Source organism: Saccoglossus kowalevskii, chromosome 12 (genome assembly GCF_978046115.1).
Source record: "Saccoglossus kowalevskii chromosome 12, keSacKowa6.1, whole genome shotgun sequence".
NCBI classification, from domain to species: Eukaryota; Metazoa; Hemichordata; class Enteropneusta; family Harrimaniidae; genus Saccoglossus; species Saccoglossus kowalevskii.
This window is the reverse complement of record NC_140652.1, coordinates 31,924,309-31,945,788: the sequence shown is the minus strand read 5'-3', so window position 1 is coordinate 31,945,788 and position 21,480 is coordinate 31,924,309. Positions and strand designations below refer to the sequence as shown.

The following is a 21,480-nucleotide window of genomic DNA, read 5'->3' as shown; positions in this document are numbered from 1 at the left end:
ACCCACTTTGATTTGAACATTAAAAAAGGTAAACATACTCGCAAAATCAATGGGATTTATTCACTAATGATTGTGACTTAATGGGAACCTTGGTCCGCATTTGCTTGTGTTAGACTTAGTCTAATTAACATCACTATAACGCATTAAACTGCCATAATGTCATTATTATAGAAAGCTGTTACATGGTCTAAAACTGGAATACCTTCTCAGTGGCAAAATGCGCTATATACGAGGGGCGTTCAATAAGTAATGCCTCTGACCCACTTACAGTTGTCTGATCTTAAATTTTGCATGATTTACGACTATATGGGTTATGTTGCAATAAAACTGCTCTGAACTTATTGTGGTTTCTGATTTATGAGTCTGAGTCAGGTGTGAAATGGAGCCAGTTGAGTGTTGCCCAGTGGTCCATTTTTTTTTGTAAGGTCACACACCAAAGTAGACTTTTGATGAAATGGAAGAAACTTATGGTGACTATGCCCCATCATATGACCATGTAAAACGCTGGCATCGTGAATTCAAACATGGCCGGAAGTCTATGAAAACAGCTCCCAGACCTGGTCATTCCTCTTCTGCCAATGGTGAGGCATCTGTCCGTCAAGTTGAGGCAGCCATTTCGGAAGATCGACGTATTACTGTTCGCCATATAGCCCAAGAGGTCAAGATTAGTCTATGGAAACTATCATTCATGACCATTTGCAAATGCATAAGGTGTCCGCCAGATGGATTCCCAGTTGGCTAACACCTTGCAAATGCATAAGGTGTCCGCCAGATGGATTCCCAGTTGGCTAACACCTTTCCAGAAGCAAGAACGCGTCGAGTGCCTGAGGATGAATTTGGAGTTTTTCAAAAGACTGATTACACAGGATGAAACTCCAGAGACCAAAGCCCAGTCAATGCAGTGGAAGCACTTGGACTCACCACCTCCAAAGAAAGCAAGGGTGCAACCCTCCGCTGACAAGGTCATGCTCACAGTCTTCTGGGACCATGTCGGAGTAGTGATGACAGATTTCCTGGCAAAGAGTACCACAATTCCAGGAGTCTATTACGCTTCACTTTTGATGAAATGAAGAGAAGCTATCAAAATCAAGAGGTGGGGCAAGATCAGCAAAGGTATCCTCTACCTGCAGGACACTGCTCCGGACCACAACTCGAATGTCGCCAGATCAGAAGCACGGGCGTGTGACTATGAAATCCTCCCCATCCCCCTTACTCTCCTGACCTTGCACCCTCTGAATTTCATCTCTTCCCAGCCATGAAGTTGTTTTTGAAAAGAAAGAGCGTTTCCCAGATGACATTACAACGTGGTTGGAGGACCAACCTGGGATGTTCTACAAAAACGGTGTTCAGAGCTGCAGCAAACGATGGGAAAAATGCATAACTCCGGGTGGTTCCTATGTAGAGAAAGACTAATAACTGTGCTAAGTTTCATCACTCTCCTGCTATGGAAAATGGGTCAGGGGCATTACTTATTGAACGTCCCTCGTATGTCAGCACTTACACTTGCAAATTTAAAAAGTCAAGCGAAACAACAGTTACATTAAATGTCTTGTCTTGAACTGTCGTCTGGCACAAAAATATTACATTAAAATCACGTGAATTCTACAGATATAAACATGTAAGTAGATATCTTACCTTTACAGTGAGTACGATTATATGATACATATCCTGAATAGCAGCCACAATTGTAACTTCCAACTGTATTTATACACTCTTGCTGACAGAACTGCCTTGTGTCATTCAGATCCCTTTCTTCAAAACATTCGTCAATGTCTTAAAAAAGAGGTATAGCGAGGTTATGAATTAAACTGAATGTAATGCATGCAACTCTCGGGATTCATTGATTATTTGCTTGTACATACCATAGCATTTTTTACCATCACCATAAAGTCCATAAGGACATTCCTCACATACAGCACCGAAACCTGGAGCCTCAACATCAGTACATTTAACACCAGGAAAACATGGGTCATCCAAGCAACCATCGTAATCAGTTTCACAGAAGGAACCACTGTATGCTTCAGAACAACTGCACGCTACAACCTGAAAAGATAATTTAAAAAAAAGTATATATGTATGGTATTTATTTTACTATAATCCTCTTCGACCTACAGTGCATTGGAGTGAAAAAATCCATGAACAGCTAAAACAAAGAAAATTGTATTTGTAATAACTTAACCTATATCATTTCAGCCTACAAGATATTAAACTTTGTAGTATTATACGAGTATGTGTGTATTCTAAAATCAAGGAGATAATATTTAATTATACCTTAAACTTTGAATTCACTTCATCGCTTTCTCCGACACTAGTGTCAAATAGGCACGTTCCATTATTCTTACAATCACATATCTGAACCACTGGTTTGTACGCCGCTACTGCTTTGCCATCTGAGGCTTGGACTTGAAAGACTATTTGTGTTGTATTTACTGGTGTCCAGGTAATAGTTCCCGCTGTAATGCAGAACATACAGATTATTAAGGACACAATACGCCACCCACCATTTCACCTTCACACACTTGCTATGTGACCTTCCTATCCATGTCTCCTTGTGAGTGAGTGAGTGAGTGAGTGAGTGAGTGAGTGAGTGAGTGAGTGTATGAGTTCAAATGTGGGAGTGGTAAAGTGAGAGTCAATGAGAGTGTGTGACCGACTGACTGACTTAGTTTACTGACTTACTATTCATATTTTCTATCTGACCGACTAATCGGCCGGTATGATATCTTTTATGCATATATTATTAGAATCATTATTAACTACCTACCCATATACTATACGTTACAGGAAAGGGGAAACATGACTGGTCAACTTACTCTCTTCCCCGATCTCAGCTCCATCTATTTCTTCTAGAAACCTAAACTTCACTAAATCGCCATTTGGATCTTCAGCGGTGAGTTGTATTGTTGTAGATTTATTGACTTCTGCTCGCAACACGTCAGTTCCATTCACACGAGGTGGATAATTTACTGTTATTGAAAAGACACAGCGAAATGTGAGTTGAAATAATTCCATAACATTAGAACATAAGTATCATAGGTTCAGTATTCTTGTATGTTATTGAATCTGTATATAGAAAAATGTAACATACCTAGCTGTGCTGCACTTTCTTCAAAAACAGTTGATTTGGTTTTAGTGTACAGTCCAATCTCCATTGCCCTGGTTGCCAACGTGTCATAGACGCAATCTATGTTATTGTCACATGCAGTGCGTGTCATGTTTAGAAAGTCTTTATCTTTTTCTTCAAACTTATCTATTAACTCATCAATGAAGTATGGAGTGAAATCTGGATAATTGAACAATTCCCAGGACTCACCGACACGATATGTAAATAATGATGATTCATTAGTTACCATCCCTGCAAATTAGAGAAAAATTAGTAAAAACATATTCTATCATTTCTGTGTAATTAAACACATGTTAGTGATTAAACTGTATTTTAATAGCAGTGATAATTTATTTGAATATGCAAAATTTATATATTAAAAAAAAGGTTTTCACAAAATAAGCACCATTTACTTACACGTTTGTCCAAACTCAAACTGTTGTCGGTCAGTGATGTTTCCTCCTGATTCAGAGGGAACCACTATTGTTCCGTTTCTCATAGTGAAGTCATCACTTGTATTATTGTTCCATGTCCCTATGAAATTGATTTGATTTAATTTGCAAAACGCAAACTTTAATATGGGATTGACATCATAGTATCAGTGGTTACTATCAAGAATTTATTTATTCAAGGTGAACAATGTTTCATAATCTATCCAAGGTATATGGACATATTATTTAATCACTGTAGTTTAGGAAAGCGATATATAAATCATTGGTTACACGAGTCATTGTTATAATTTTAGTACAGTCTATTTAAAGTTATTACGTTAGAATACATACCGAGAAGTCCGTGCGTCATTCCTTTGAATGATGTCGGTGTACTGACAACAATATCCAATATTCCACTTAACTTAGCAACAGAGAACGACAAACCAGATGAAAATATTGCAACTATTCTTGTAGTGTCACTACTATCTTCTTTCAGCCTCAGTTTAACATTAACCATATCATCACTGTAAAAATCTGTATGTAGTGCAATACGGAGATGGTCACTCACATTGTAATGATAATGCTCTAATGATACACCAATTATTAGCATTATATTCCTTTACTGTTATTCAGCAATAATGTATATAACTAATAATAACGGATTGGACACTATCAAACCAGCCATAATGAGCAATATCAACCAATATTACAGATAATCCAGTTTATGCCAGGTTTCAATACCGTATGCCTAATAATAATATGTTCCCGCTTTATATAAATGACTGATTCTCGTAATTGCACATATACAATATCTCTAATAACAAATTACTGATGTTCAATGTTATATATTATACCAATTTCTCAAATCTTCACATCAAGCTTTAAATCATTTTCATATTTAGGGTATCATATATCTTCTCATTTATAAGTATTTATACAAAATAGTTAATTGCTCACCTGCACTCAGAACTGACATGTTCAACATATTTCCATTGACAAATATTTCAATCTCACGTTGTGTTTGATTTGCCTGCGTGCTCTCCAGTTTAGATAATCTAATTTCCACCTTATTTAAGACAAAAATATTATTGATGACATAATACTCATAGAACACCATTTGTTGCTACAGTATTAAGTGTTTCAAAGAAACATATACTGTTTTCTAATATTGTAATAATATAGGTGAGTTTCGATCTTAGTTGTATATTCAGTTGAATTACTGTAGACAAATAAAAAGGGAAAATATTCATTACATCTAGATTAATACCTTGCTGGAATCATTTTGTTGGGCAGCAAATCCCGTGAATACTGTTGCAAGTGTTTCTGATCCATTGCTAAACCTGGCTCTTTCAGTTCTTGCCTGTAGTTCAAACCTGTCCTCTATTTCTAACAATGTATATTCTCCTTGACCATTAAATGTATACGAAACTCCATCGAGAGTTTTTAGATGCGGATCGCCAAACATCCAGCCTTAAACAAAAGTATATATATAATTATAGTACACATGCAACTCGTATACATCACGAGTAGTTGTAACCTAGTCTGAATATTTCAAGTTACATATGTGAACATGCTTACCAGAACTCGGAGGTATATATCCTTCACATTTCCCAGCAGGCCTTTTCTCTGTATACATATTACAGAATGCTGGGTCATTTGACATACTGCAACAATAGTATCGTGGTAATAAATCATCATCTATGAAAGAAAGACCAGAAGATGTAATAAAGTGTTTGATGCCGTTTGTTTCATAACATCAGTATTTTTGAATTATGAAAACAGTTACCTAACCAAAGCCAGTACATCTCAGGTGAGAAGTCGGTCCACCAACCCCATCCACGGAATATATACTGCCATCTTTCCTGAAAGCTGCTTCTCCAAACATCGCCGTCATACCCTTCAACCAACGAGTGATCTTCTCCTCGATACGCACATTGCATTCCTGCTCCATGTGGATTGGAATTTGCCGTTTGTAAAGTAAAACTCCAACCTAATGCAAAGCATAAGTGTATTAATAGTCAATATTTGGGCTTAGAGTCAGTTTGCTACAAAACTATAGTGTTTTGACTGATTATTTCTTTTTTTGTATTCATTCTGCTTCATAGAAGCAGGATGTGCACATCATTTCGAAACACAATATGTTATGCCCGCTTTTTGTTGTTGGCTGTTGTCAATCACTTATTTTTGTTATTCAACTTGTAAATTATCTTAACTTTTGCAAACACCTCGATTGAATTTCTTGTGATGATGGATGGTGATATAAAGCTGGCCATCCCACAAATGCAAGTTGTTCAATTGTATGTTCGCTAAATGTTTGAATTTACCTGGCTAATATTAGATGTACTACTAGGCTATATCGCGCTGCTGAGGTCATTCCTAAAGAGTGCTATAGACAAGAGGAGTTATGACCAACAGCGTATTAGTTTTATATATGATGTATCAGTACCTCTTCTCCTATTAATGCCTTGTTGTATTTCATCCGACACCCCAAGGTTTCTTTCATCACCACTAAGACCATTGTTTGACGTTGATGGTTGATTTCCTCGTCCAAATGAGTTGTCGTTTTCACCTTGTTGGAATCCACATGGACATCCACTCAATCCTCTGTTCCATGTTTCTGGTGGAGGTTGTAAATGATACCAATCCAAACATCGTTTCTTATAGTTTACGGTACTTTTTGTATTAGTTTCTAGTCGTAATATCCAGCGACCTTGTAAACCAGTATTACCTATTTGTAAATCTGGTCGGTATCGTTCAGAGATGTTGAAACCAGTGTGTAAGTTATCAAATCGACTACTCCCACTGTTGTAACCATAGACAACATTGTGTTCTTTTTTATTCGCATATTTCCACCTCATCTCTTGTTCTCTGTAATTCAGTATTACAAATCCAAATATACCATCTGTTGCTAATAGAGCTTGGAATGTGTTTGGCTACAGAGAGAAATGTAAGTTAAATTAAACCACTTTTGTTTGTGTGCTTCAGTTCCCTAGCTATTGGTTTACTATAACGATGCTATATTTTTTATCGGAGTTCTTTATATCGCACTGGCGCTCATGTGATTTTCATACTTAGACCAAAACTTTGGCGGTTTAAATAGTAGAAACAGATTTTTTTGTGAACTTCAGACGCTGCAATTTGACTAAAAGTGCGTTGTTATAGACAAGATGCAACGTCTAATTTACCATAACAGTGACTAAAAGTCGGTCGGTATGCAATCTGAATAAGAACACAATATTTACAAAAATAGACCTGTGGGTACAACATTGGGTCATATGATCAAGAGCAGTATAAATATGGTAAATCCCCACGACTTTTTGTCTTGTGCTGATTGTAAACTGACCAACTGTGTACTCGTATACAAAGTGAAATATCTACAGTTGTATGCATATGCTAAAAGATAATTGAATTCATTGCTAACTTGTACTATTACTCAGAGGAGATGACGTTGTTTGCATGAAACACTAACGTTAAATATTACTTATTAGGTTTCTAGACCTTCAAAGCGTTTATTAAAAACAAAATTGAAAAACGATTGGAAAATTTGCAGCAAGATTTGGTAAATACATCTACCATCTTTACATTTTTGGAAAATAATATCATCCACATATTTTATTTTATTTAAACATTCAAAACTGATCAAAACCTGTTTTCCCTAGTTGTCAATATTATTAGTAATACTTGTGATTACTACTTGGTTGTACATTGACTGGACGCTGGTATGAAAAGGTTGTTTGTAATGAGTCTTATGCAATTTAGATAGAGATGTATCCATAATATTCAGTGGAATAATAAAATCAAACAACCAGTGGAATAATTGTTGTATAATTTTTCGTCATATAAAGTAGAGACATAATATCTGATTGAAGTTTGTATATCTATGAAGCACTGAAGGTCATTACAGAACAGAATAATGTTATTGGAAGTTTGGACTGTTTGAATGATAAGGATACAAGGTGTCCAAGCATTCTCTTCCTCACAAATCTAGCTTGGACCATTTTGCAACAGGAAAACAAAGATTAGATCAATGTCATGCAGGATTTAAGTTTATCTCTGCCTTTGTTCTTGGACAATTTGTTGTCATGAACTTCAACGGCTTCCAGATTTGGTTCGAATTTGTAATGCTAGTTTATCATAAAGGCAGTTAAAAGCTTTTTAGGATTGCATATTGTATAACGATCACCCGTAATAGCATGACCAAATCCCTACCTACAGAACGTAGGCCTTATACACATAGATAATGTTACCTTGACCTTAAATTGTAAGTCTTGGAATCACAAACGAAAAATGTGTGCCAAATAATTTTAAAGACAATGGCGATCTTTCTGCGGTGGTTATTGTGATAATACATACATACATATATACTGTGCCTTTGATCTTTTATCCCTAAAAATCTTGTGGGTTACATTGGGAAACTGTGCTCTACACGCGAAGTTCCCTGCTAATAGCTCTTGTAGCCTAATACTGAATATACACAAACACATCCTGTGACCATGACTATTAACACCATGTTCTGAAGATACGTTGTGAGTCACATGTGAACCACGTCTGCCAAGTCTGATGGCCCTGGCTATTTCCTTCCTGCTTACACTGCATAAACTCATAATGTGACATTGACCTCAAAAAGTTTTTTGAATCGCATGGAAAATGTGTATGCCAATCTTAATGCCACTGTGTATGCCACTGTATCTTCAGTCATATTTGTTTGGGTATTTTGTGGAATAGTTAATTAAATAGTTTGGCATAAATTTGCTATCAATCCTAAAACTGGTAGTAAATTACTGTCTGGCCCGAGTTTGTTATTAGATCACACCCATCATATATGTAAAAAAAAATGTTAAAACATGTATATTTGCGGTTGTGTGCTTATGTGACCTATATAAACATTCTTGTCGTGTCTTGTTTTACGACTAAATTATGTAAGAATTATCACCAATTACATTTTTACAATTTCTGACATTCTGAGATTATTTTTTCGGATATTGCCGGATGGTCATATCAAAAGAGGTCACCCGGATGTCGTTCAATAATTTGAGAAACATTTTATCAAGAATTGTATACGAATCAATAAATTGTGAACTTATAACCACATAAATTATGGCAGAGTATGGTTTTACGTGCAAATACTTAAATGTTTTTAAAAATGACTACATTTTGATGATGTGATGACGTATGTCAAAAAATTTATGAATTTCAGCCCCATCTATATTTAATATTTTAAGGCGATTTTTGAGAGTTTCATATACCAAATGCTTACATCAAATTACAGTTCTGATTTTACATGTATTTCCCAGATACGATATCTAGGCAGTTTGCGTCGGGGGCAAACTACTAATACAACATGAAAATTTAGTTAGCTATGATGTCACAAAATATATACCCGCAAATGAATTGATTGTACACAGGGTATAGATTACGATACAAGATATATCTTATACATTAACAATGCCTACCACATGCATATACAGTATTTACTTACATAAGCTTTTGAGTATTTAACACTGAAGTCAGCAACTTCAAACCAGGTAATTTTCAGTATCCATGTTGCATTAAATTTTCCAGGACCGTTTGGATCGTTGTCACCATAAGTATCGTATATACGCTTGTTGACATCAAAAAACAATTCATGATTACTGCTGTCATAGCTATACTCCTATATAAATAATTATATTGCATGACAAACCTTTAGTAATAAACAATACCCCTTTAATGACGCTCTCATACTTAATTAAAGCATTAATCAATGTAGCATTAATACAATTCAGAACAGATAATACTAATTTATTTAACAATAATAACTATTTTACTACGCCCTTTTCAGGCACGTCTGATAAGTGCTAATATCCCAGCACAGTAAAATGAAAAAAAGGTAAAATATGACAGATTTATTAATATGCCAATGCAAGCACTGTTTAAAATATTGAAACTAATCATGGGAGAAAGAATAACATACCTGATAATAAACTTCTCCTATATTAGGGTCTGACATATCTACATCTTCCCAAAATGCAGCAACCATTGGTACTTGATATGAGGAATTAAATATACCATACGGATGTGCATATGCATTTTTCTCGTCATTTTCATTCATAAATACTATTAATCCGTTGTCTGTAAACTGAAGTAAATAACAATATGTATCTAGTGAAAATGGATATTATTTTATTTCTATGTCAACTTCTATGTTAGGTAAACCAGTTAATATATGTAAATACAGAATTGAGCCCAAGTAGATATTCTGAAACACAGTGGCATGTAATGCGTTGTGAAATAAAAATATACTTACATACAAACTGTAGTAGAATTGACCCATAAATGGAAAACCGACAGGAGGTTTTATAGTCGGCGATATCAAATCATACAGGTTTTGTGCTGTATCACGAGTAATTCGTCCATCTGCTGTAGAGTCTGTTACTGCCTTATGGTACGTTAGTCGTAACTTGTTATCTTCAACCTCAATACCAAACGGGAACAGTATTACCTCTGAAATATGTTTATGTTGTTGAATTAAACAAAATACTACCTCAGACATTCAGACAGACATTCAGACAGACATTCAGAAAGAAAGAAAGAAAGAAAGAAAGAAAGAAAGAAAGAAAGAAAGAAAGAAAGAAAGAACAAAGGGAGTATTTACCATAGCAGTTGAAACCATTTCCTCTATGTCCATCGATGCATGTACACGTATAATTTCCTTTAGTGTTTTGGCAGATGGCATTATCATCACATTCATCTGTCTCTTCATAACATTCATCAATATCTAATAAGTAGGAAAATAATTAATAATTGAAAAATAATTGTAGCCTAATGGATGTCATAATCTGTGAGAAATATTAAATGATGGAGGCCTGTAATTGAAAAAATAAAATATTACAAATAGTAATTGTAAACAGCATAGCCTGAAACCATCATCGTTTAATTGTGAATGCTGAATTTAACTGTACTCTGTCAGTAAAAAGACTGATCCAACTTATCAATTGCACTTCTAAAACCCGTGACATTAATAGTTCATCCTATTATTTTGTAAAACACTTTGTTTATGTTTGTATGTGTGTATTAACTTGTCTATTAATTGAAAATATTTATTGCGTTACATCTGAATTATGTGTCTGGTGTTTTTGTGTTTCATCTCCGTATCAGTTCAGTTCAGTATTTACAACTGAGGAAATAAAATGTATGCATGTCAGTGTTGAAGAACATGCAGGTCTTTGTCTACTTGAAAGTATGTGAAATATAAATCCATTATTGGCACATTGATGCTGGTTTTAGTGGGGACTCATTTCATATGGAATTCAGGTTTTATATGATGTGTTTGCCAATACTGACTCTACGTGAATCGTAACACATAAATCCCCGTGATTACATGAGCGTTTATATAAAATTGGTATGAAAGATACAGTCCATTAGTCGACTTAAACATTTCTTAATATATACATTCCCAGGAATATTATTTAATCACAAAAAATATATTTGTAATAGTGTTTTAATGTGCAGAGAATTGTTTGAAATAAATATTGTGTGTATAATTATTGTATAATTAATACTCGTGAACTGCAATACTATACCTGTTTCACAGTTCGTACCAGTCCATCCAAGTAAGCATATACACGAATATTGATTGATTTCATCAATACACTCTCCATTTTCACAGGGATTTGATGCACATTCATTTATTTCTGTAGCAGCAATAACATGAAGATAATGGTCAGACGTAGTCGATTTACTTACGGAAGTTACGCACATTACAATTTCAGAGAAATATTTGTATTTGTCGGCTAGAATCTGAGTAGAATTATTACATTTATCAATTTAACTAATTATTAATTTAACTACATAGATAATTATACTTATGATACCAAGATATTTTTGTGACATTTATGCTTTGATTATTATTTGTTGAGACCTTGAGTTCATTTCTTACTTGGCAGTGAATATTTACCAGATTTGTGGTGATCAGTGAATGGCGCCACATTTTGTTCACGTCTCAGGTATATGTGGATTTCTGCGTCGTTTAATACCAGCAACAACAGAATTGAACACTAACTCACGAAACGCGAGTGATGCTTTGAAGGAGCTGATAAAACGATTATTTTGTGGTAAGTTGTACATAAAATACAATATTGTTCATGAAGAAGATGTCTTAGAAGATACACTTATATACAAAACAGTGTTTATGAACTTGCATTCGGCTGACGTTTGTCTTTGATGTATAGGTCGACACCCTAACTTGACCTGATATGACCTCTGACTCCCCTGAATACAGTGGAAGTGTTTTTCGTCGTCTGTTTCAACTGGATTGGGTCCCTGCAGTGGTTAGCTGAACTATATACAGTAACTGTAATAACAGTATATCTGACCATTGTTGACTTTTACTATAATATTGATGGCTATCCAGTGAACATTGCGTTCCTTGTTTTAAGACATTGTAGAATTCCTTTGTCTTGTGCAGGCACACGAGCGATAGTTGTGTATAAGTGGTCCATTAGTGGGATTTGGATATCAGTACAGTATTTTCTCAAGGTGTGATACTTTACATGTTAATTATGATCTCTACTACTGAACCAATTATTTACCCTGAACACAAAGATGTATTATGCGTATCAGTACCCCAATGTTTGGACATTGATGGGTTGTTTTGTTAATAATTTGGTGGCCCCAGTTGATTTGTTTCTGTGAACCCGAGAAACACGACTTTGCCTGTTGCCATTTATCTTAATTGGGCCTCTTGTATGGAAGTTTTAGTTACACATAGTCCGATTTAAGTATTTCCTATACAACGTATAGACAATGGATATACTCTGGTATTTTTACCAAAGTAAACATAAAGTTGACCTGGTCATCTTTCAAATCACGTACTACCAATTTTACTTTTTTTCAGGCTATTAAATATACTGTGGAATAAACCTCCAACAAGATCGAGACTTACCATTACAGTTGTGCCCGTTATCAATGAGTGCATACCCATCTATGCAGCTGCATGTAAATCCTCGGTCATCAGTACTTCTCAATACATTATGGCAGATATGCTGACAGTTTGATAACATAATTAAACATTCATCTACATCTAGACGTACGTATATAATCAGATAAAACAATAGTTATATGATCGATGTGATTGATAAGATTGATTGATTGATTGATTGATTGATCCATCTGTGAATTGTAATATTGATGAAAACGCAGCTTTTGTTTATAACTAAAGAGTCCATGTACTTGCGATGTAATTAATATTTGTGAAATCAATACTATACACAGCTTCCAATTATTTGAACTGGGCAATGCGAACAATTTGAATGTAGAGTTCTACATAAATATATTGAGATGTACATACCTCCCTGACAATGTGTATCAGTCCAACCACGACCACAGTTACATTCATACCCATTGACTTGTTCAATGCATGTACCATCATTTTGACAAGGCATACTTTTACACTCAAGCACATCTAATAATATTGATAATATTCATTTAAAATTGTTAGGCAAGCAGAACAAATAAGAGTAATTCTCCAACATATCACCTTCGTTAACATATATAATGTGTTCTATTTTTACACAGACCCGATTCCATTACTGTCAATCACTGCCATATGCTATATACGTCACTGTTGGTAACTTACATAGTTAATTTTAATTTGGCAAGTTTAACACGAGGAACTTCAGAATTACAGGGTGACGCCTACAGCGGAAGATGATCAAAATCATAAGAGTGTCATCAATCGCATTTAAACAAATAATAATAGGCAGCGACTTAATTACTGACAAGATGCGGTTATATTATGGGGCCAAGTTTGTGCTCTCCGAAATTTTCAATTTAAAGTAGCTTGGTGAACAATATAGTAAATTTACCTTCATCACATGTTATTCCTGTAAATCCGTCGAGGCAATGACAAGTGTAAGTTTCAATACCATCAGTGCAGTTGCCATGGACACATGGTGATTGTTGACACCAATCAATATCTGTTATAAATCAATATAAATCAAATCAAATCAATAATATTGAAACGATGGAAACGTACATTGGTTGGTTAACATAATTTTGTCTTGAAGAATTACAATGATACCCAAGTACTCAGCTGACTCACTAAAATGTATGTAAAGTTTGAAGGAGACAATGCAGGTTAACGCATGAATTTAAGGTATTTTATCAAATTACAGTCAAAGCACGCTAACGACCTCGAGTATCCAAGATTATTGTAGTAAATGTAATCTCAATTCTCTTGTGCTTTCAAGATTATTTCAACTCGTTTAGACAACAAATGGTTGTTGGTGGAATTTTGGAAGAACGTCTTAAGCTTGAAATATTAATTAAATGAAATAAAGCTTGTATATTAACATCATTGGATGATATCAACTACATGAACTCTAAAATAACATAAACAAATATATTATGACATGAAGTGTCAATCGTATAATGTCAAAGGGTGTAATCAATATTTGCTTTTCAAAATATATGTTTGCAATATTTGGAAGCATCGAACGAGCTTTAATTTGAAGCCCTTTTTTTGATACTCAGTATTGAGATATATAACGAACATATTTACAAGTTAGAATTAGACATACTGTTAATACTAAGGCTCAGTTATATCGATAAAGATATTAAAATACCTATTTACCCAGTACTTACAATGTTGTCACAATTTTTACATTTACAGGCAAATATATATGCTAATCACAGTACTTAGTATTAATCGATCCATTTCGTGAACGACTACTAAACTACTCACTTAAAATAAGGGTCATACAATTACATAGAACATTTTTGCAATACACTGACACGATGACCCGTTAATAGATTCAACATACAATTCTGGAGTTTGTTTAAAAATCATATATCTTACCTTCTTCACAAGAAACTCCGTCATAGCCTTTACTACAAGTACAGTAAAAACTACCTTCTGTGTTCGTGCATATTCCGTGGTTATTACAGTTTTCATAGTAACATTCATTGATATCTTAAATAAACCAATACAACTTTAACATTATATAACTTGGTTGTAAATAATTTTAAAAGGACTGTACTATTAATATATCCAACCTAAATCGACTAACAATTAATATTTAATACTGTAATACACTTAGGTAATATTTTAAAATGTTTTGTTTGTATATTTACCAACACAAGTTCTTCCATCAGATGCAAGTATATAACCATTAGGACATAAACAGTTGTATGATCCTTGTAAATTCCGACATCCGTCTTTATACGAGCATCCATTCGTGGATTCATCTGAACATTCGTTTATATCTAGTATAAAATATAGTGACACATTGTTTACACTATTATTATTTAATTATGCCAATAGAAGTGACTGAAAACGACAATTTGACTTCTACAAGAGGGACATTACATTACTCCCGTTTCAATCTCGCTCTCGCTTAAGTGTTCCAACTGCAAATGCGCATGCCCGAGGTAACTAGGATACTGGAATGTCAGGTGGTAGCTGCTCACAATATGATGGATTACGATAACTATATTTTCGGTGTATTACATTTTTTCACTATAAATGTGGTAATACATGTTTTATTGTTTTATTATTAACTGCCTATGTCATGTCAGAAGGTCGTAGCATCAGTCTCGCTACCTATGAGATGAGACTTGAATGTCACCATACAGTACTATGCGCGTTGCAAACCCCAAGTAATGTACCTCTGCTTCTACCCATTCATATCAACATGTTCAAATTACTTTCTCTTTGAGCTAACTACAATATTCACATATATCTATTGTAGTCATTCATGAAATAACTTGTTTGGTTACTGTGTGGTTGGAATAACTAACCTTGACAGAGCCAGTCAATGCTTTGGTGCAAACTGTAACCACTGTCGCAGTTGCATTTGGCTTGATTTGAGTCATCTAGTACGCAAAAACCTTTCATACACTGTTTTGGACAAGCTGAATGACCTACAAATTAAAAGTTTGTAAAATAATATATTATGCAGTAGTTTCACATATACATAGTATAATATTATAATTATCATTATACTTACCTATGATGGTGACAGTGAAGGAACACGACGCAGTGTTGAAGCTTGGGTCTTCAAACATGTAAGTAACAATCGTTTTTCCGACAGGAAAATTGCTTGGTGAGATGTGTGAGGCAGATATTTGAGTTACAGTTCCAGAATTATCAGTGGCAGAAGCAGAATTCCATGTGACACCTTCTGCACTGAGTGTACCAATATCTGCATCCTGTCTTATATCAGCTGGACAAGTTACGACAGGTGGTTCATTGTCTGTCATTGGAATAGAAACGATAGCGATAATAATTGACAAACAAAAGACCTACAATGCCTGTAAACTGTTGACGGATTACGGTTTCATATAACACATTTAATAATATCTAACTGGCCTTGTAAGAGATTTTATCGCAGTGATCTCACTATGAGAACATATAATTCCTAATAACAACCAGTGTAAACATCAACTGATGCCTTGTTATGTACGTAATATTATAATCAAAAAGAACTATTTGCATGTTAATGTGTTAACCATAGAAATAAACAGTTTGATATGTTTCAACAATCGCTGGTTGGTGCAGTCAACTGTTTTATCAAGCTGGCTTTGCAAAATGTTGCAATCACTGATAATTGAAAACATTATCAGTATAAAATGCAGTAATTGATATAAGCTTAATATATGATGTCAACCGGAATCAATGATTTAGAATCAGACCTAATGAAAAGCTACATGGGTTTTAAAAATAGTGTTTCGATTAAGTACTAGGCGGTATACAGAATGAAGTATAAGCTATTGCTACATTACACCATAACTGCCTTATTTGTCGCAACATATCACAGCACTCATGCGTATAGCCCTGCGCACAGTCGTGTGTGTACGGGGACGCGTTCGGTTGATAGATGTCCTCACCACAGCCCTGCGTACCTCCATAGACAAAGTCCGGGAGCGCGCCGCAATAGGTGCGGAAGTTGAAAATAAGTAGTTTCCCAGCCGAAATCGGTTGAAATGAAATGACGATTGTTATCCGTAACAACCATTACAAAGTTACCTGACACGGAAATGTCTTTAAAAAGCGACTAGTAAAGTCGGACAAAATGTAAACGCGTAGGTACCGGAGGAATTATCCACCAAACGCCGTCATTTTTAATTTCATTCATGTTATTTCATTAAAAAAATATATTTTTCAAAGTCCCGGACTTTGTCTATAGAGGTACGCAGGGCTGTGGTGGAGACATCTATCAACCGAACGCGTCCCCGTGCACACAGCACAGTACGCAGGGCTATCATGCGTATTGCTACATTGTGACAGTACCTTGGTACAATCAACACTTTCCGCCAAATTCACTCATATTCCTAGCACTGAACAGCACACAGCGAATATTACCCACACAACTACACAGCCCAATAAGTTTTATGTATGATGTAATTCATGAGAATCTCCCACTATCAATGTAAACATATAATTTGCAGTATTTACATCATAAATATAGAACACGACAAAGATGTCGAAATGATTTACTTGTACCTAGAATGAACATAGTAGCGGAGATTTCTTTAAGGTCTAAACAAAAACATACATTCAAAAATACTACGGGAAAATTTAATGTTAGAGTATTTAGAATAGAACTAATATTTATTATAAATGTATGTATATAAATATATATATATTATTATATTATCATATTTGTTTATTTGAAATATACTGAGGTGTAACTTACTGTCAGTCTTAACTTAAATTATGTCAGGGATCTGACTCGACTAGCTTTTAAGCTATTTCAGATTCTATTTTACCTAGACTGCATGTACAATTTTGAGTATTGTATGAAATATTTTCTAGGTAAATAAATTATTATTATTATTAAATTATTATTATTATAATACACATCGACTGAGTCGTGATGTTCCAAGTACAGGTGAAATACAGAGGCAGGGCCAGGCAATCCTACCTGGACAAACCAGCAGATTATAATCATTTTATAAAGCAGTTGAAGATAAACATTGCATCTTTGAAAGATAGTGTGTTTTCTGTACAATATCTGAACGAGGAAGGCATGCTTATAACGTTATCCGACGGCATCGAGATATGACTGGTATGTTGCGATGTGCACTGGAAGTCGTTAGTACCGACTACCATCGACTGAAAATAACAATAACCGAAGGATATTCTCCTGCACAACCTGCCATGAATCCTGTTGTTATAGTGAAGTACAACAAGAAAAAACTGCAGGTAGCGTCGCACAGGAGCAACGATCGTCGTAAATGTCAAAGTTTGAATACAAATCGCCACAAGATTTGGACATGGAAATAAGGAATGAAGAAATCAATGAACTCCAACTTGAAGTTCAACATGCAGAGTCCCCATTCAACGAGTTGAATAAACAAAACAGTGTGTCGATAACAACCCCTGGCGACCTAACCAAAAAACGATGTGGATCTTGTCATCTTGTCGGTGATCACAATCGCAAAAACTGTATGAACGAGCGTTGTGTCTCAGCCAAGATTTGTGGCGATATCAACCACCCTCAACACGCAGATAAACGCGCAGCATTAAATAAATCAGCAAAGGTTCATAACGATTTGAAAACAAATTAAAAGCAAAAGTAGGTTAACTGGAATGTAAAAAAGAAAGCGTATGAATCAGTGTATTCGACCTTTGAAAAACAGATGGAAAAATATTCGATAAACAGCGATCATGATCGTTATTTAACCGAAGTAGATGGTATCATGCAACAACGACGTTTCTTGATTAATGAATTAGATTTGAGTATATTAAAATCTCACTTCTCGGGCAAAGTACCATCTAACCTAAAAGACGTAGCAACCCGATTTAGTGGAATTGTCGACCGTTTTTTAAACGCCGGCGAGGGAAACCGAGCAAATTTGAAGTCCGCCAACACAACACTTGGCACGCCGCCACCACCGGAGGCAGCTACACTGCGACCACTTCTCCGTGTGATACTCAAGTTCGATCGGAGAGTGCACAGGCACTGGCGCGACCGCCAGCAACACATGCCACCTCGATTTCCTCAATTCAAACATGTCAGGCAGTACTGTTCGCACCATTACCCGGATCTATATACGAGAAACAATATCAAGTAAATGCAGCACTATCCCACAGTCTACAATATCAGAGACCCCTGGCGTATTCGAATTATCGCAATCCATATTCTTATGGATGGCTACAGTCAACGCCAGCTTCATATATTTACCCGCCTACCATGTATCCTTCGCTAACGTCACCTGTCACTCGTGATTTATATGCTCCGCCCGTACCAACACCCGGGGTTTTCAGCAAGCTTCAAGAAATGTTCAATCTCCAGGCAGTAATTTGGTTGGTCTCCCCCTATTCAAAAGTGATGGTTTTGTCGAACTTATTCGTATGTATCTCAGCCATACTTTTCGGACCCCAGTCGCTGTTATTGAAAACTTACGCCCTACTACAGGGATCACTGCGCTCTCGGTACCTCGCCGGTATTCATATTACCACCACTCTCCACGATTTCCTTTATGATTATTTGAGATAAATCATCGCTGAGTGACGTTCCCTTCTGGTAGGGTCTGTTGTGACAATTATAGTTTGCCATAACTAATATTATACCGGAATCTGAAATACTGACACGGACGGCGGGCACGCTCAGACTTTCTTGTCCACGTAGTTTGTAGTAAACGAAGTGTTACAATGTGATCACATTTTGGTTAAAATTATTAAGAGTGTAACCTGATTTGTCTCAATGTTTGGCTGTCGAATAATGCTACATTCATGCATCTAACTACCAAATCGAAACACTGTTTTTAATAACCCTGTAATACGGTGGGATTGAGAAGACACGGAAAAAAACTTTATGTGTAAAACCAATGCAACAAATAATAATTTAAGATTTTCTTGAAGCGTAAAAGTAGGTGTAACACTTACACTTGTTCCAGTGTGTATCATGTGTAGCTATCACATCACGAGTGTCGGTTACAATGGATGATATAGCCATGATTGTCTGGACATAAACGGAAAAACTATATAAAGTGGCACCAGTTTATATTGTTTAAGTCATATGTGTGTAAGTTTAAATATATGACAAGACCATTAATTTCAAATTCGCGACAGGGATGAACAAGAGATAGAGGAAATTATCACATATTAAAGTGACAGTATCAGGCTGGTGTGAATTTTGTTTACAAAACATGTAACTCCTTCACACTGATATTACTGTAGAAAGCTAGTCACAAGTTTATAACTTGTACGCAGATTTTAACAATATTTCATGTCTACAATTAGCAGCGGTTTCCATAGACCACTGACAATGAAAACACATTTTCCTAAATATTTATTTCATGTCATTTCACTTAGTAACATTATATGTCAAATATGTAAAAATAAAAAATATGTTGTACTTTGGTGTAGCATTCTACCTTAATTCACATAATACTATATACCCATACATCTGAAGCTGTGTTCAAATTATCTGTTATATGTTGTTCTCACTTTGTGTAATACTTGTATTATGAACTATTTACATTCAAAATTCTATTCAGTCGTTGCAAATATTTGGTGATAAATGTCGTACGCGTTTTTTTCCTCGCAAAATGGCAAAACACACACTTCTTCAGAACCGCTGCACATGTTGATCTGAAACATGTTTTTAGTGGATATGTATAATGCTCCTTCAATTTTGACGAGCACTTTGTGATTGGTTACGTGGTTATATTAATTGTAAATGAGCAATGATTCGTCAACGTCAAGGTCCCTTACATTTTGTATTTAGATAGTCGTCAGAATTTTGCACTCTACACAGCATTTAAATAATGTCTGGAATGCATTCACTGTCAATATAATATTGGTTGAGTGTTGATTTAAATTATCTTTAATTGTACTGTTTGTGAGTACATACCAGAATTGATGTCTTATATACTACAGATGCATAAATTAATTCGATTGAAAGCAATGTTAGTGGTATACTTAGGTTCTCACTTAAGAAGGCTCACAGAGATCAAAATATTGTTCAGCTTTGTGTATGTTATACAGATCTAGCCAAAAATTTCAAAATCTCTGAGTAAAATTGTAGGTTGGGTTGGGTTGGGTTGGGTTGCTCATAACATCACCTTGAAAACACTCGTGGGATTGGGTAACGATACGACTACGTACATATACTCAAAGTACGCACCTAAATGGACAGTCGGTCCAGCCCGCCCAGAGCGGCAATCTAGCAAAGCGTAGTACAAGGCCGCGGCGGACACCAAGGCGGCTTACCAGTCACGATGTGCCGTTCGCTTTGGCTATCACTACAATGCTATCCCACTGTAGTTGATTTTAATACAATAATATTTGAAGGATTAGTACTAGTTTCTTTTTAGTTTACCGTATGAGATTGCGGAAACAGACAGTGCCTATAACCAAAAAATAAAATATTTTTGATCAGTCATGTTTGGCAGCAATTATAGAATTCTAGTAAAAATAGACTCAAATTTGTTTCTTATTAGTTCTTTAAATGGTCAAACTTATATTTTGCATTTAGAATAAAATCAATTTGACCAGTCAGGAAGTTTTTTGATTTCATCAAATATAGTAAAATTTTCCATTATTTTTTGTATGTATTTAAAATAACCAACTTGATATGCAGCATGTAGGACCGAAGCATACTATGTTAAATATAATTTGGATTGGTTAGTGCCATATTAAGCCAATATTCAAGCATTGAAAATTATTGTTTTGTGTTATTGACCTGGAGTGTATGGATTTCATACAACGCAGCCAGAAGCAAGCGCGGCAGACTGACAATTATCCAATGAGACCTTTATAATGTTAGATGGTATGATGACAACTATTAAATACCCCGAAATATGGTATTATACTAGTTTTCAAACTCAAACCTTCACATATTAGTTTTATAGATCGTCATACGTTGCAATCGGTGACAAACGTAGACAAAAATGACGACAATTATATTCCCCCTTCATGGTTACCTCATGCCAACAAGTAGCCGCGAATTTGTAGAA

General features: G+C 35.3%; 1 protein-coding gene across 1 annotated transcript; it reads right to left on the bottom strand.

Moving 5' to 3' along the window:
- Positions 1-1,591: 1,591 nt before the first annotated feature.
- LOC144352403 (mucin-4-like) lies at positions 1,592-15,774 on the bottom strand. Its single transcript, XM_085506034.1, has 24 exons — positions 15,522-15,774; positions 15,313-15,435; positions 14,647-14,778; positions 14,372-14,485; positions 13,380-13,490; positions 12,863-12,976; positions 12,458-12,595; positions 11,097-11,207; positions 10,169-10,291; positions 9,821-10,017; positions 9,488-9,652; positions 9,014-9,187; positions 5,981-6,467; positions 5,321-5,524; positions 5,113-5,232; positions 4,802-5,004; positions 4,492-4,600; positions 3,886-4,068; positions 3,521-3,637; positions 3,089-3,355; positions 2,814-2,966; positions 2,272-2,453; positions 1,863-2,043; positions 1,592-1,773 (listed from the first exon to the last, which is right to left on the bottom strand). Exons 1-24 carry the CDS (start codon positions 15,772-15,774, stop codon positions 1,592-1,594), a joined length of 4,143 nt encoding a protein of 1,380 aa, XP_085362160.1.
- Positions 15,775-21,480: the final 5,706 nt, after the last annotated feature.